Here is a 17339-nt window from a genome sequence, read left to right on the forward strand (position 1 = left end):
CGGGATGGAACCAGGGTTCCTGAGGCCTGGAAAGAGAATTAGTAGAAGACAGACAAAAGTAGAAACTGGGATCAAGATGATGGAAAAACAAAATGTCCCATTGGCTACAGCAAGAGAGATGTTCAATTTGAGGGGGGGCTAAGCTCAAAGCTCCCTCTCATGGTTATGCCACCAATTGTATTTAGTACAAAATGAAGCACTTGCTGAGTTTGTTTTGGGGTTTCCAGTTCAGGTTTGGCACATTTTTCTTATGTAACCATTGTCCTGAAAAGTGCCTCTCTCAATTCTGCTTCTGTTTGTTTCTTTACTTGTTGCTGCATTAAAAATCATTTGTGGATCTTGGAAGGACTTCTCACAAGTTATGCCAGATGGTGGAACCAGATTTGTTTGCTCTACAGATACGAGCTTTATATTGCCAAAAAATCCAACTCTTTTAACAAGAAATGGTCGACCCTACAGTCACACGTAATGTCTATTCTAATTATTTCCGGTGATGTTAAGCATCTCTTATTTCTGTTCTCTGTTATTTGTTTATATTGCATTTTATTGTTGGTTTAAATAAACTAAGACTTTTTTAAAAATAAAAATTGCCAGAAGTAAATTGCTGCTTTTTATGGGGGGCGGGCGGGGACAGAGGAGATTCCACATGGGGTCAGGCGGGGACGGAGGGGATTCCTTATGGGGACGGGCAGGGACGGAGGGATTTTGGCGGGGACAGGCAGGGATGGAGGGGATTCTTGCGGAGACGGGCAGGGATGGGCAGGATACTGGTGGGGACGGGCGGGATTTTTGTCTCCGTGCAACTCTCTACTGTAGAGAACTTGCCTGTCCCTAGCGATTGAAAATACAGTATACACCTGGCAGGGCCTCCGCGTGTGCGGATCGCCGGACTTGATGGACCGAAGGTCTGATCCGGAGAAGGCAGTTCTTATGTTCTTATGTTCTTATGACACACCACCCCCACTGGCTGCAGTTCAGTTGAAGGACACCTATTCAGCTTAGAGGGAACAGTGGTCACTGATTAGGTCCCCCCACCATCATTTTCAGGTCCTCCAATCCCTCCATGCTAATCCCCAAGCCCTTTCCCCATTCTGATCCTCTTCACTCTTGGCCCTCCAAGAACACCCAAGAAGCATTAGAAACCCTCCATTCTCATCCCTCTCTCTCCCAACCCCCTCAGCAGGACCTAGGATATTCCTAAAAAGAACAACCCACTCCCTTTAGGCTCCCTTCCCGGCGCGGGAATTGGTGGAACTGGGCGGAAAATCTGCTAACCCTAGATAGCACCATTTAGGGTACTCTCATATTCAGAAGTTCAAGAAGGTGTTGAAGACAACTTTATTTGTAGAGGCTTTTTCCTGAAAGATTTATTTCTATTTTGGAGAACTTTTAAATGAATGTAACTTATTTGTTGTTGTATTGTTTATTTGATGATTATGTGTATATTTTGTGAACACTTAGGTTTAAGCAGCTAATATATTTATTTATTTATTTAAAATGTTATCTAGTATCTCTGTGCAAGGTGTTGAATATAAATGATCTGCATATGTGGATGACATATTATCATATTGCTCTCGAGTAACGCCATATCCTTCTTAAGGTACAGTGACCAATACTGGACGCAGTACTCAAGATGTGGACGCACCATTGCCCGATACAGCGGCAGGATAACTTCTTTCGTTCTGGTTGTAATGATAAACATGTGCTAAATGCTAACGCATGCATGTTATCCTATGGACGCGTTAGTGGTTAGTGGTTGATATAGAGCGTTTAGCGCCTGATTAGTGCACGCTAATATTTATTGCGCCCTAAAAAGCATAGTGCATCTTAGTAAAAGAGGGGGTTAGCGCGCCTTTGTAAAAGAGGGCCTAAACTGCGCAAACTGATTAGCGCGCGCTAATCAAATTAGCATGCGCTAAACGCTAACGTTTCCATAGACTAACATGCACGCATTAGCGTTTAGCACATGCTAAATCGATTAGCGCACCTTAGTAAAAGAGGATCTTTATCTTATATATATTTAAATATTTTATCAATTATTTGATTTAACGTGAAACTTCTGTAACTTTAAAAGGATTAAGCGGGTTGCTTAAATCTCTGCACTTCCAGACCCTGAAGAAGAATGAAATGCGTCGGAGGGGACTGGTGCAGCAACGTGAAGAAGCTAAGGCCCTCTTTTACTAAGGTGCGCTAATCGATTTAGTGTGCGCTAAACACTAACACGTGCATGTTAGTCTATGGACGCGTTTAGCGTGCGCTAATTCGATTAACGTGCGCTAATTGGTTAGCACACCTTAGTAAAAGAGGAGGTAAGATTCACATTAAATTAAATAACTGAAGACATATTTAAATATTTATAACATAAAATATCTTTAAAAAAATCAAAATGACACCTTAAAATAGGGGAACCAGTGAGGAGTGCTGCCACACTGTTCTATTGAATCAGGGTGGCGTTCTGAGGAGCCCCGGTGTGAAGTGTGAACTATGGGCTCCTTTTACTAAGCTGCGGTAGCGTTTTTAGCGTGCGCTAACCCCCGCGCTATGCGGAAAAACTAACACCAGCTCAATGGCGGCGTTAGCGTCTAGCGCGCGCCCTAAAACCGCTAGCGCAGCTTAGTAAAAGGAGCCCTATATGACAGAATCATACAGTGCTAAAAAGTAATTGGAATTGTTAATGTACTAGTGCCCAAAATTGTTTGATTACCTCCGTAATAGCACAAAGTAATTTGTGTTAATTTATTTGTTTTTCTATTCTTCCATTTCCTTTCCCAGCAACTTTTTAAAGCCTCCCAAGTAAATCTTTACAGGGAGTTGAGAAGTAAACATATGATGAAAAGGGATGAACTGGAGAGGAGGGAAATATTTGTTTTTAATTTTTTTATAAACTAATTTGTGGAAAGAAATTAAGTCATTAATTTTTAAGAAATTTATTAAATAGAATTATATTTCCCCACCCCCTCCTTTTACAAAACTGTAGCACGTTTTTAGCGCTTACGATGGCGGTGACAGTTCCAATGCTCTTAGAATTCCTAAGAGCATTGGAGCTGTTATCGCCGCAGCCGACGTTAAAAAACGTGCTAAGGCTTTGTAAAAAAAAAAAAAAAAGGGGGGGGGCGTGGAATAATGAATTAACGATAGTTAGTGGATCAGAATATTTTTCATTCAGGGTACACAGTACCTCTAACATATCTAACTTCCAAGAAACATGATGACGGATAGAGGCCAAATGTCCCATCTAGTCTGCCCATCCGCAGTAACCATTATCTCGTCCTCTCCCTATTGGCTAAGGCTTACACCTGCATTGTGATGTCATAGGGCTCCTTTTACAAAGGTGCACTAGGGCCTTAACGCGTGGAATAGCGCGCGCTAAATTGCCACGTACGCTAGCCGCTACCGCCTCCTTTTGAGCAAGTGATAGATTTTCGGCTAGCGTGCGCTAATCCGGTGCGTGCGTTAAAAACGCTAGCGCACCTTTGTAAAAGGAGCCCATAGAGTTTTATGGTTATAGAAACATAGTTTTATCACTGATCAGCTTAAATAGATAATAATAAATATAATATATATAGTAAAATTACACTATCAAACTGGCCTCAAAAAGTGCTATTAAGTGAACGCTCAGACCCACAACCTGAACTCTAATGATTTTTCACGGAGCCAGTTGCAAATGAGACCATCATAGCATATTAACTGTCTCTGCCACCTGCTTCCCATTACACCTAAAAACTCTACATAGATAAATACTTATCTGTATTGCATGGTGGCAAAAATTCAGCTCTACAACTGCTCCGGGTACATTCTTAAATTCTAAACTGGGGACACAGGTAACAGGACTCCTCCACCCAGCTAACAGACAGCTCCAGCAACCAGTGAAAGAGCTGTTAGTTTATCACCCTTGGGTAATTTGAATCTCCCTAGTATATAGTATAGAAACATGGTTGCATGATGACAGATAAAGGCCAAATGGCCCATCTGGTCTGCCCATCTCCAGTAACCATTATCTCCTCCTCTCCCTATTTGCTAAGGTTCTTAACATTTGCATCTCCTCTTCCTATAGGCTAAAGCTCTGTGCATCTGCATTGTGAGGTCACAGAACTGCCCATCCACAGTAACCATTATCTCTTTCTCTCTCCAGGAGACCCAAGTGCCTATCCCAGGCCCTTTTGAATTCAGACCCAGTCTCTGTCTCCACCACCTCGTCCGGGAGACTGTTCCACGCATCTACCACTCTTTCCGTAAAAAAAGGATTTCCTCAGATTACTTCTACCTGCTATGTAGTTCATTGCAATAGAATTTGCCTAGCATATTTTAATGTTCTTCTTCCACTTAGGGCTTTTCACTATGCTTGGTATTAAGGAATTAATTCACACTTTTTAACACAGCACAAATTTCCCACACAGAAGGGATTTGTGCATTGGAAAAAGCCACAGTGATTAATTTGTGAATAACTCTGGGTAGCACATGCACTGACCGGAAAGTTTGGAGCCTATAATAGAAATATATGTAATTAGGTAGTTGGTAGTTACTAGAATTGCTGCCAAATAAATGTTCTTTTTCAAGGAACAAGTCAAAAGCCTGTGAGTTTTGAAAGTAAAATTGTTCTTGTTTCCAAACACAGTTCCTAAGCGAACAGTCATGTCAGGCACTACAGAAAAAGCCATTAGAAGGTCTAAGGACCTTCTTAAACTAAACTAAACTAAACCTTAAGTTTGTATACTGCATCATCTCCATAAAGATAGAGCTCGGCACGGTTTATAGGTAATTCAATAAATGAGGGAAGGACATAATAAGAAATTTGAGGTTATGAAGAGGATAGCTAGCTTTACATTTTAAATAGATAGCTTTACGTTTTGGAGAAAAGCCAGGTTTTCAGATGCTTTTGGAATAATTGGAATGAGCCTAAGTTTCACAGCAGGGCAGGGAGGTTATTCCAAAACTCAGTGAATTTGAAGAAAAGGGATTTTCCTAATTTACCTGCATACATGACGCCTTTTAACGAGGGGAAAGATAGTTTGAGTATGTGGGCGGATCTGGTAGTGTCAGGTCTCGAAGAATTCCAGGATAGTGGGATTAGGGGAGGAAGAATGCCATGTAGGATCTTGAAAATTAGGCAGCTACATTTAAAGTGAATCCTTGAAATCACCGGAAGCCAGTGAAGTTTTGACAGATGCGGGGAAACATGATAAAATTTGCTTTTTGCAAAGATCAACCTAGCCGCAGTGTTCTGGATCCGCTGAAGTCTTTGAAGATTTTCCTTGGTTAGACTTAGATAGATAGAATTACAATAGTCCAGTCTGGAAAGAATGATTGATTGTACAAGGACAGCAAAATGTTGTTGGCGGAAGCAGGATCTCACTTTCCTCAACATGTGAAGACTAAAAAAACATTTTTTTACCTTCCTACAACATAAAAATTGAGGGCTATACACCTAATCCAGAGAGATTCCAATTTTTTCGTAAGCTATTTTTCATACGATGCAAAAAACAAACAAACCTGGAAACTCGCTAAACTAACCCCCTCTTTTACTAAGGCGCTCTAGCCGATTTTAGCGTGCGCTAAATTGGCTAGTGCTAATTTTTCTAAAGCTACAGGGGTGACACCGGGTGACATGTTCAAAAAATATTTGTCGGAAATTTTAACATTTTCATCTGAAGTTATGCCGCCTGTAAATCGTATTTAATATCTTCCTGAAAAAAAGAAGTTGGAAAAAAACCCTGAAGCTGAAATAGACAAATGGTTGACTTAAATAACCTAGCTGTCTTGTTGGAAAAATCTTTAGAAGTTCAATCTCGCCCTAGTCTTCTTGTCTCGTTTGTATTTGAACAAGACCTAAATTCCGTAATGCAAATGTTTTTTTCGGTTTTCTCAAGCTTTATTTTTTGGGCAAAGAATTTGGGTCTTTCCTGATGTGACTAAGGGCTGCTTTTACTAAGCTGCGTTAGGGCATTAACGCGCAGAATAGCATGCGCTGAATTGCTATGCGCACTAGACCTTAACGCCAACATTGAGCTGGCTTTAGTTCTAGCAGCGTAGCGCGCAGTAATATCCTGCGTACGCTAAAAACGCTAGCACACCTTAGTAAAAGGAGTCCTAAGTCTACTCAAAAATACAGGCAATTATTCCTGAATATGAAACAAGAAATTAAGGCAATGTGGGGGGGGGGGGGTGCCACCTTTCTTTGCTAAGTTACCCATGTAAATGTTTAGTTAAATATTGTATGTTGGAACAAAATATGTCTTCTTTGCTCCAGAGCAACTTAAGACCTTTTTGGATACTAAGAAGCTGGTCCAGGAAATTAAGGGATGATTAAAAGTTAGATGATGTTATAACCCGCTAAGCTTATACCTTAATGTTAATATTCATTTATTGATGATCTCCTTATCATTCTGTATTCCCGCCAGTGTTTTATTTTGTGATCTGAGGAAGAGATAATAATTTACTTATACCTTGGGATATTGTTAATCCCCTTTGGTTTTCCTATTGTTTTAATGCAGGGGTAGAGAACTCCGGTCCTCGAGAGCCGTATTCCAGTCGGGTTTTCAGGATTTCCCCAATGAATATGCATGAGATTTATTTGCATGCACTGCTTTCAATGCATATTCGTTGGGGAAATCCTGAAAACCCGACTGGAATACAGCTCTCGAGGACCGGAGTTCCCTACCCCTGTTTTAATGCCTTATTCTCTGTATTTCTAGAACAAGTGGATACTTGTAAAATTTATTGATAAAACGAATAAAAAATAAAAATAAATTGGCTAGTGCACCTTAGTAAAAAGAGCACTATGTGTATAGCCCTCGATGGAGACTACATTGTTTAACTTGCTTTTATTTTTTACCAAACCTTTCAAATCACCCTCATATAGCGGGCTTGGAATAATTTGGTAATTCTGAATGGGTTTGTAGAAATTGGTAAAGACCAGTCTATACTTAGTCATGTTATCTTTGTTTCTTATGTTTTTTTTTCTTTTCAATTCCACTTCACTTCTTTTCTCGCCTCATTATATAGAATTCATATGGGGATTTGAGACTCCTGCCTGCTTAAATCATCTGTCACCGCCTAACTCCTGATATTCAGCAGCACGAAACTGGGAATAAAAAATGGGTAGTGGTGGGGTGGTACAGGGGCCACCACTGGAGAGGAAACAACAGTTCTGCGGGTGCTGACATTATTCAGTGTTGGCACCCGAATAGCTAAGTGGGTAAATATTGGGCACATAGCTGGACAGGTGTTGGTGCTGAATATGACCGACACCGGCACAATGGTTTATTTTATTGCCCGTAATCCCCCTCATGGCCTCCCCAAAATGGGCTCCTCCTTCCGTCCCCCTCCCCCAGCCCACCCCATGTAGAAACCTCTCCATCCCTAACTCCTCCTCTCCCGCAGTTTAGATAGACCTCCCCTGGGCCGGCCTTTCCTTCCCGGTGGTCCAGTAACTGTAAAGATTAGACTAGTGTGTCGCTCACGTTTTGAAGATGTGGCGCACTAAACTCGGGGCCGTGGCTGTAGGGCCTCTGGGCGTGCGCGAACGTCAATGTGATGACATCACGTGCACGCGTGATGTCACATGTCGATGTCTGCGCATGTGCGGAGGCCCTCCATATGAGGCCCTGAGCTTGCTAATCCTGGGAGGAGAGGTGTGGAGAGAAGGAAAAGCACCTATGAAGAGGAGAGGTGCTGGCGTCGGCTGACTGCCTACAGGACATGCCTCTCACTACCGGTGTCTCTCCCCCTTTCCAGCATCTCACTGCACACCCTGAATCCCGCAGCGGCACACAGTTTGCGACACACTAGTCTAGACGCAGGATTCTACAGTATTTAATTGACTACACGGAGGAAGGCTTGAATGTTCTCTGAATCCAAAATTTTTGTGTCAAAAGAGAAAAGGCCTCTGAACCAAGCCTGTCATAAGACTACTGAAGTTCATATGTGAGCCCAGTGCAGTCTTCAGTGTGGTTACCTCTTCCGTAGGGTAATATAGGGTTATCTCGAATGATAGGTGGTGCTACCAGTGATAGAGTCTGCCACTGGCTAAACCAAATTGCCTCAGATTTTCATGCAGGTTGAACTTCAGTTTGTGTTGAAATAGCCAGCAAGCAATGACACCTAGTCAGGAATTCAAATTGCTCAGATCATGACAGAGGCAATCTAATGGAGAAACTAATTGAATGCTATCTGCGTAAACATTGCTACTAATTCCAAAACCTTGAATCAATGAGAGTAACAGTGAAAGAAAGAGTTTGAAATGAACAGGTGACAGAATCGATCCTTGAGAAACTTCACATGAGACAAGGAGATTAAAAGGTCCAGAAATGATCTAAATCAGTCTAGGATAGAACCATTCGTTTCCAGCTCTTAGGCAAGCACTAATAAAGGATTGACACGGTCAAATACCTTGCTCTGGAGGGACAGGGGAAATATGATACAGACTTTTAAATACTGGAAAGGTATTAATATAGAAACATATCTTTTCCAGATAAAGGAAAATGGTAAAACTAGAGGGCATGAATTGAGATTGTGGGCTGGCAGACGTAGGAGTAATGTTAAGAAATTATTTTTTAACGGAGAGGGTGGTGGATGCCTGAAATGGCCTCCCGAGGAGGTGGTGGAGATGAAAACTGTGATGGAATTCAAAAAAGCGTGAAATGAACACAGAGGATCTCTAATTAAAAAATGAATGGTATATAAAACAAACTTAAGGCCTGTACTGGGCAATCCTACATGGTCTGTGTCCCATATATGGTGATTTGGTTTAGAATGAGCTAGGGAAGGCTTTGATAGATGCTCCACTAACAGGATGGTTAGCATAGGCTGGAGTGGGCTTCAATGGCAACTCCAGCAGTGGGAACCTAAAGACTGTAGAGAAGACCAGACCTTCAAACTGAAGTTTTTCAATGTCACTAATGCAGAGGTCTCAAAGTCCCTCCTTGAGGGCCGCAATCCAGTCGAGTTTTCAGGTTTTCCCCAATGAATATGCATGAGATCTATGTGCATGCACTGCTTTCAATGCATATTCATTGGGGAAATCCTGAAAACCCGACTGGGTTGCGGCCCTCAAGGAGGGACTTTGAGATCCCTGCACTAATAGGAGGTGGAACAAGAAAAACATATCTGACACGGACCGTGTTTCGGCTACAAAGCCTGCATCAGGAGTCCTCAGGTTGTCCACTCAACAAAGATGTGAGTTTTCATTGAATTAGATTGCTACATTAGCTTATTTATATTGTCTAATTGTTGAGTGGACAACCTGAGGACTCCTGAGGCAGGCTTTGTAGCTGAAGCATGGTCTGTGTCGACTCCGTTTTTCTAGTTCTACTTCCTATTGGTGACATTAGTTGCCCTATTCTATAACATTGCGCCTAAATTTTAGGAATGCTCCATGCCCCTTCTACAGTCATGCCCCCTTTTGAGTTTTGTGCAACACAATTTAGACGCACAATGTTATAGAATAGTACATAGGTAGATCCCAGCATACGTCCTGATTGTTGCCAATCAATATCAATCTTTGATAGTTAATGGCGCATCAACTAATTAGTTTGCATGTGGATCTGGGATTAGCGCTCAAATTTGTGCAAGATTTATAGGATCCTAGGGTATGCATGCATTCGCAGTGATTTGCACAAATGCAATAGTTTGTACACGCACAATGGGTGCCCTCTTTGGACACAGACCCCCAAATTCTGTAGATGGCATCCTAAGTTGCATGCGAAAATCTGTGTATATTGCCAATTTGTGCATGCAACTTAATTGAAATGAAGGAGTATTCTAATGCCCACTGCAGTGGCCTGAGAACCTGGGGAACTGGGTTTGATTCCCACTGCGGCTCGTTATGACTCTGGGCAAGTCACTTAACCCTCTGTTATCCCACAAAATAAGTACCTGTATATAATATGTAAACTGCTTTGATTGCAACCACACAAATGTGGTATATCGAGTCCCATCCCCTTGTTTAACAAGCTAATCAACGCCAATAATAGGCAATTAACAAGTAATAAATGGAGCTAATTAGAATTTGCGTGCACAATTATCTAAGCATATTTTATAAAGTGGTGCACTTAAACTTGAATGGGCAAATCTCAAAAGGAGGCCTGGCATGGGTGTTCCTAAAATTTAGGCTCACTGTTATAGAATATGTCCAATCCATGCAAAACTTAGGCACAGGTATTTAGGCCTGGTTTTCATTGGCCCAAATAGTTTCATCTAAATGTTAGTTACTCGTACGAGCACTAAGTGTGATTCTATAAACTGCACATAATGTCACAGAAATTTTACAGAATTCTTATAAGCCAGGGCTTTACAAGTAGTGCAAAATGCTGCGGCCAGATTGATAGCTGGAGCGTCAAAATATATTCATATTACACCTTACCTTCGACAGTTACACTGGCTGCCAGTGGCATGTACAGTTCAGTATGGTACAATTTCAGAATTTTTCAAGAGCAAGATGGCTAATTATCAACCTAAAACAGTATTCTTCAATCACCGGTCCGTGGACCGGTGTCGGTCCACAGAAATTTCCTGCCGATCCACAGGGCCAGCACGTGCATCAGGCCCAAAACAGTGTTCTTCAACCGCCAGTCCACAGTGCAATCGATGGGACGTTATCTTCGAGCCAGCTCCCTCTTCCTAACTGATTCAGTGCACAAAGCCACGGGCAGTGGCTTCTACGGGCATCCTGCGCCTGAACCAGAAGTCTTCTCTCTGACGTTGCAACGTCAGAAGGAAGGCTTCCAGATGAGGCACGGGACGTGCAAGGTGCAATTAGTACTATTATGGAGCGGGGTCTGGGGTGGAGATTGGGTAGAGATGGGCGGAGTCTGGCCCACGATTTAGCCCCGTGTTCTTCAACCGCCGGTCCATGGACCGATGCCGATCCACAGAACAATTCTTTTATATCTGCCGGTCCATAGGTGTAAAAAGGTTGAAAAACACTGACCTAAAAGATCATTGCGTTCTGAAAATTCTGCTCTGTTAAAGGCGAACGCCAATCCAAAATATGTAGAAACCAGCGAAATGACCTTTTGTTGTGCAGGGGTAAAAGTGTGGAACTCACTTGTAGGGCAGATACGGAAATGTTAGGAAATTACTTAAATCTGACCAGACTCGGGACTCCTTTTACAAAGGTGTGCTAGTGTTTTAGGGCACGCACCGGATTTGCGCGCGCTATAGCATGTACTACCCGAAAAACTACCGCCTGCTCAAGCGGAGGTGGTAGCGGCTAGCCCGCATAGCATTTTAGCGTGCGCTAAAACCGTTAGCGCGCCTTTGAAAAAGGAGCCCCAAGTCTCTATCCAAAATACAGCTGTAAGAATGATTTTCACATGACAAATATAATTAGGATGTACCCTGACGTATCTCGCTCGACCCAGAAAAGAAGAAAACAATTCTTAATATTGAGACCACAGGCTGTTCAGCTAGCGGCGACCTTTGTCCTAAGATATCCCTGTAAATGTGTTTTGACATATGGGGGGAATAGATATGTATTTTATGATTCACAGCAGTTATCTAAATTTATTTCTGATAGAGAGTCTTCATGAGCTTCCTTGTTCTCTTGTTAAGCTCAAAAATATTGGTTCAAGAGCACTCAAAATGCCTATCTTTTTTTGCCTTAAACTAATTGCCTTGATGACTTATTTCAGTCTTTTTCATCAGCCTCGTCTCCAAAATTGTGGACTAATAATGCGATGTATATTTTGATATTCTTTAGCTGTTTGGAATTTTGATTTAATTTCAATTTACACTGCATGTTTTCTTTTATTGACCTGTAATTATTGTCAATTATTAAAATTATAAATAAAGGGAAAAAAAAAAAAAAAGAATGATTTACACACCTGGTGGAACTATGTTTGCTTGATGGGAAAATCTGAAAAGGTACTAGCTGAAAGAAACAAAAAAATAATCCAATATGAACTTATATGGTCACCACTCTTACATTATTGTGAATCTTTAACATGACATATTTACATTTTAGACATTGCATTTTATCCTAAATTTTTCTAATATTTTCTCTATTCTTCGTATAATATTGTCATTTGAATTTACTCATGTATATGCTTTACACATTTCTCTGTTATATACACAGTGATGTTTGATCTTTACAGCTGTTACATTTCTGTATTTTCTTCTTGAAAACCAATAAAAAAATTAAAAAAAAAGAATGATTTATGGCCTGAGGAAGTACGATCATGTCACTCCTTATTATCGTGAGCTGCATTGGCTCCCAGTGGAGACCCGGGTGATTTTCAAGTTGGGATGCTTATATTTTAAAGTTGCTTTTGGTGTTGCTCCATCATATCTTGTTGATAGATTTGTTATCATGACACACGAGAGGAGTAGAAAATCTCACGCCCTATTCACGTTCCCTTCAGCAAAGGAATGTAAAAGTAAGAAACATCACGGGCATTGTCTTTCTTATCAGGCTGCTTCTTCTGACAACGATTTCCATCCATTATTGATTAGATCTATATCTTGCAAACATTACGGAAAACTTTTGAAGACTTTTCTCCAAATTCTTGGCTAACTAAATTTCTGCGCATCATATTATTTCTGGGTTTTTTTCCCATAGCATAATCTTTTGTTAATCGCATTGAACTAATGGGAATGCGGTCTAGAAATCTGCTGTTATGTTATGTTAAAACACAACTGTTTGTAAATGCCTTTTTATAGGGTCTGATTTCTTCCGATTGTAGACTTTCTGAGGATCTACCGTATTTTCATGCATATAACGCGCATGTTATACACGATTTTACAAACTGTGCATAACCGTGCGCGTTATACGTGTGAGCGGTTATCCCCTTTTTTTTTTTACATAGTTCCCCCCCAACGTCCGATTCACCCCGCAGGACCGCTCGCACCCCCACCCCGAAGGACCGCTCGCGCTCGAACACGCACCCGCACCCCCACCCCGAAGGACCGCTCGCACCCCCACAGCCTCCCCACCCCCCCCCCATCATGTAGAAGCTGCCTACCGTCGTCCTGCTGCTTCCTCTGCCAGCGGTCCTGCCCCTTCTCTTAGCCCTGCGTCTACGCTGCTTCCTCTTCCGTCGGTCCCGCCCTTTCTCTGACGTCCTGCAGGGAGGGTGAATCGGACGTCGGGGGGGGGGGGGGGGCATCAGGCTTTCAGGGTGGGGACAGGACTTCAAGGGGGAGAGGAGAGTCAGGGCGGGCTAAAGGAGAGTCGGGCTGGCCAGAGGAGAGTCGGGGCGGAGAGTTGGAGCGGGCGAAAGGAGAGTCAGGCAGTGACGGGAGAGTCGGGGCGGCATGCGCGGTATACGGATGTGCGCGTTATATTAAATTTTTTTTACATAAATTTGTGTTCCCCGTGCGCTATACCCATGTGCGCGTTTTACACGGGTGCGCGGTATATGAGTGAAAATACGGTAATCATTGATGTTTACTTGTCTTGTAATTCGTTTTATATTTAATTATGTAATATTTTGTAAACCGTCTTGGTTTAGGACGGTATAGAAAATTTTAAAATAAAATAAATAATAAATCATTTTCAGTGTCAACTTTTTAGGTGTCATATATAGAATATGGCCCAACGCGTATTCTCTTGAAAGAGTGTGTACTGTTATTGGTAAATGATAAAAATAAATAATTTTTTTTTTCTTTTGCTCCCTCTTGTTTGATAACAATATAAGGCATGGGATATACCATTGATATTTCCCATTTTGTTGCAAATGAATGCCCATCCCTAATTTCTGATGCATAGAGGCACAGTGATAAAATTATCAATTCTCCGCCTCCCAAAGCAAAGCAAAATCTTAGGTGTGAAAGTCCTATATCAGCTCCATAACGCCGTCTTTCATCTACATCTTGAAAGTTCCAGCGATGACTTATTGATGTGAATGAAAATGTTCTGTGGTAAAAACAACCCAGCAGGCTTGTAATTATTTACAATTGGGATCAAGCAGAGAAATGTACATTTTAAAAGATAGAAAGAAGTCAAAGGCACAGCTTCTGCCTGTAATAGGTATTGCTTAACTATTGAAATCACTATTGATCATTTTAGGAAAAGCTGTCAGAAGAGGCAAGAAAGCAGAAAACTAAAATGGAAGGCCGCCACTTGCCAGTAGATGAAGATTTGAAAAGCGAAATTAGCAGTACTGAAGGAGGGAAAGATAAGACCAAGCTATTGCTTGAACGACTGAAAATTCTGGAGGTAAGAAAGAATACAGTTTTCTGCATGGGGGATTGGGGGATTCTTTTCTTAAACTGAAACGGAATCACTGTGGCATACATTTAGGCCCTCTTTTACAAAGGCGTGCTAACCGATTAGCGCGCATATTAATCTATGGATGCGTTAGCGTTCAGCGCGTGCTAATTTTTTCAGCGCGCACTAATCGGTTACCACTTCTTAGTGTGTCCCATTCTGATCCATTTGCCAAGGGTCGGCTAAGAGTGTGAAGCACTGCAGGAAATTGTTTCCTGGTGAGGCTCTTATAACCTTCGAAAGAAACTTTAAAAACAATTGAAAATAATACACATTTCCATATCAGAAGTTCCAAGGGTTTCATGTACCTGCAAGTTGAACTGAATTCACTTAAATTATTTTTATTGAATATGAGGAAATACAATAAAAAGCAGAAATAAAAGAAAATCATTTATACAAACATCAAAGACCAGATTTAAACAATTGCAATTTCAACTACCAATCTCTATCCTACCATCCCATGTCCCATCCCTACCCACCCAATTTCCAAAGTAATAAATGTGTAAATATAATAATTGAAAAATAAATACCCAAATAAGTAAATACATACATATATCTATCTCTATCCCATTTCAGAACTGCATAATAAATTTTTTATAAACCCAACAAATTAAGGCTTTCTTAAACGAACACGACTGCGAGCAGCTGGAGTCAATGCTTCTAAAAATGGCTTCCAAATATCAAGCAAAATCCTACCTTTCTTCGTATCCCAGTCAGAAACAGACATAGCCTCCATTAGCACTAAAAATAACATTCGTGCTCTCCAATGACCATAATTTGGTCCCGTAGACCCTATCCATGTAGAAAGAATTGCTTTCAACCCCGATAAAAGACCCCTGAATTAAAAGTATGGATAAGATAGTATGTTACTATGCTTTTAAGACTCACTATTCACGGATTTAAAAAAAACCCTTTTCTAGGTGAAGATGGGTTTTACAAATCTAAAATGGCAGAGGTATTTAGTCAACAAAGGATTTTTTTTTCACAAGGAATTACAATATTTACAAACCTTGGGACTGTCGAAAATTCTGTGCACATTTCTTGGCCTGGTTATTAAATAGATACATTGCTATGCAAAAAAATCTGTTTACCAAAATAAAGGTACAGTTAGGGTAAATGTGCTTCTGTCATCACCGCAGTCCTTCGCCTTTGTCGTTATGCACATGTTACCTCTCTCCTCAAGTCGCTTCATTGGCTCCTTGCCCACTTCCATGTGCAGTTCAAACTCCTCTTACTGACCTACAAATGTTCTGACTCTGCGGCTCCTCAATATCTCTCCTCTTTTGTCTCTCCCTACACCCCACCCCGAGAACTCCATGTTTTGGGTAAGTCTCTCTCATCTGTACCCTTCTCCACTACTGCCAACTCCCAACTCCACCCCTTCTGGCGCCGTATGCCTAGAACAACCTGCCTGAATCAGTACGCCAGGCTCCGTCTCTGGCGGTATTCAAATCCAGGCTCAAAGCCCACTTTTTTGGTCCTAACACTTCCAACTTGTAAAACACTATGGGACAGATTCTGTAATTGGATGCCTGTGAAGATAGGCGCCTAAATTTAGAGCCTATTTCATGGCAGTCACACTGAGGCCCTCTTTTACAAAGGTGCGCTAAGCATTTTAGCACAGGTTTAGCGCGCGTTAAATTAACATGTGCACTAACCGCTAACGTGTCCATAGGATAATGTGCAGGCGTTAGCATGTAGTGCGTGTTTAGCAAGCGCTAAAAAGCATAGCGCACCTTTGTAAAAGAGGGGGGTTAGGCACAATTGGGTGCCTAACTAAAACTTATGCGCCTAAAATGTAGGCCAAGGTTTTACATGCCTATATTATAGACGTATAAGTACCTTAGAGAATCAGGCCTAATGGTGCCTAAGTCCTTCTCTGTCCCTAAACAAGCCTACTTCAGTTAGGCGCCATTAGGCAGGAAAACCTTCTTTTAAAGGGCTCTGACAGGGGGTGTGGGGGGAACCCCCCCCCACTCTACTTAATAGGGATCGTGCTGCCGTGTTGGGGGGGGGGCGTGGGGGGGTGTTACCCCCCACATTATACTGAAAACTTAACTTTTCCCTAAAAAATAGGGAAAAAGTTTAGTTTCCAGTATAATGTGGGGTTACAACCCCCCAAACCTCCCCCCCCCAATGCCAGCGCGATCCCTATTAAGTAAAGTGGGGGAGTTCCCCACCAGTACCCCCCATCGGAGCCCTTTAAAAGAAGGTTTTCCTGCGGCGCGCTGAAATCTTGCGCTGAATTGTCGGCGCTCGTTTGCCGGCACACGTTTGGCTCGTGTGCTTAAAGACTATGAACCGTAGAATCGGGCCAAGTTTTATTTAAAATTTGATTAAACGCTAATACAGATTTCTAAGCGATTTACAATTAAAAACCAGGGTAAAACCTTTAGCACGTTACAGGGCTTCAAAGAAGGTTTGGATAGGTTCCTAGAGGACAAAGGGATTGAGGGGTACAGATAGGAGTAGAGGTAGGAATAGAGGTAGGTTATAGAAATAGACAGGGACCACTGCTCAGGCAGTAGGCCTGATGGGCCGCCGCGGGAGCAGACCGCTGGGCGAGATGGACCTCTGGTCTGTCTCAGTGGAGGCAACTTCTTATGTTCTTATGTCATACAAGACTAAAAACAAGACAGTCACTGACAGGAACAAAATGGAAGGAGGGAAGAACTACAATTGTTATAGGAAAGAAACAAATGGGCCAATACGAAAGGAAAGAGGATAAGCGCGTATCGCCCAGTTAATTATTATTTTGTTTCAATTATGAGCTTATTAAAGCTCATAACTGAAGCCAATATACTAATTAAGTTAGGAGCCTATTTTAGGTGCCTTTTTATAGAATTCCCCTCTATATCAAGTTTCAAGTTTATTTAAAAGTTTTTATACCGCTAAATCAAATTTCGAAGCGGTGTACAAAATGCAAAAAAATATCTGTTTCTCATTTCCTCTTTAGCCCCTAACTCTCCTTTGTATTTCCCTTTATGAGCAGCATATATTTATCCACCCTGTGTCCTCTGTGTCTGTCATAATTAGATCGTAAGCTCTTTTGAGCAGGGACCGTCTCTTGCGCATTTAGGGCTCCTTTTACGAAGGCATTAGCTGCTACCGCCTCCTCTTGAGCAGGTGATCG

The 17339-nt window shown here is 41.7% G+C and overlaps 1 protein-coding gene across 1 annotated transcript in view; it reads left to right on the forward strand.

Moving 5' to 3' along the window:
* The window catches only part of NCKAP5 (NCK associated protein 5), a 1115675-nt gene that overhangs the window by 665028 nt on the left and 433308 nt on the right, over nucleotides 1-17339 (forward strand). The window contains 1 exon segment of the mRNA XM_033946444.1: nucleotides 14006-14155. Coding sequence (XP_033802335.1) covers nucleotides 14006-14155 — 150 coding nt within the window.

Source organism: Geotrypetes seraphini, chromosome 5, assembly GCF_902459505.1.
Source record: "Geotrypetes seraphini chromosome 5, aGeoSer1.1, whole genome shotgun sequence".
NCBI classification, from domain to species: Eukaryota; Metazoa; Chordata; class Amphibia; order Gymnophiona; family Dermophiidae; genus Geotrypetes; species Geotrypetes seraphini.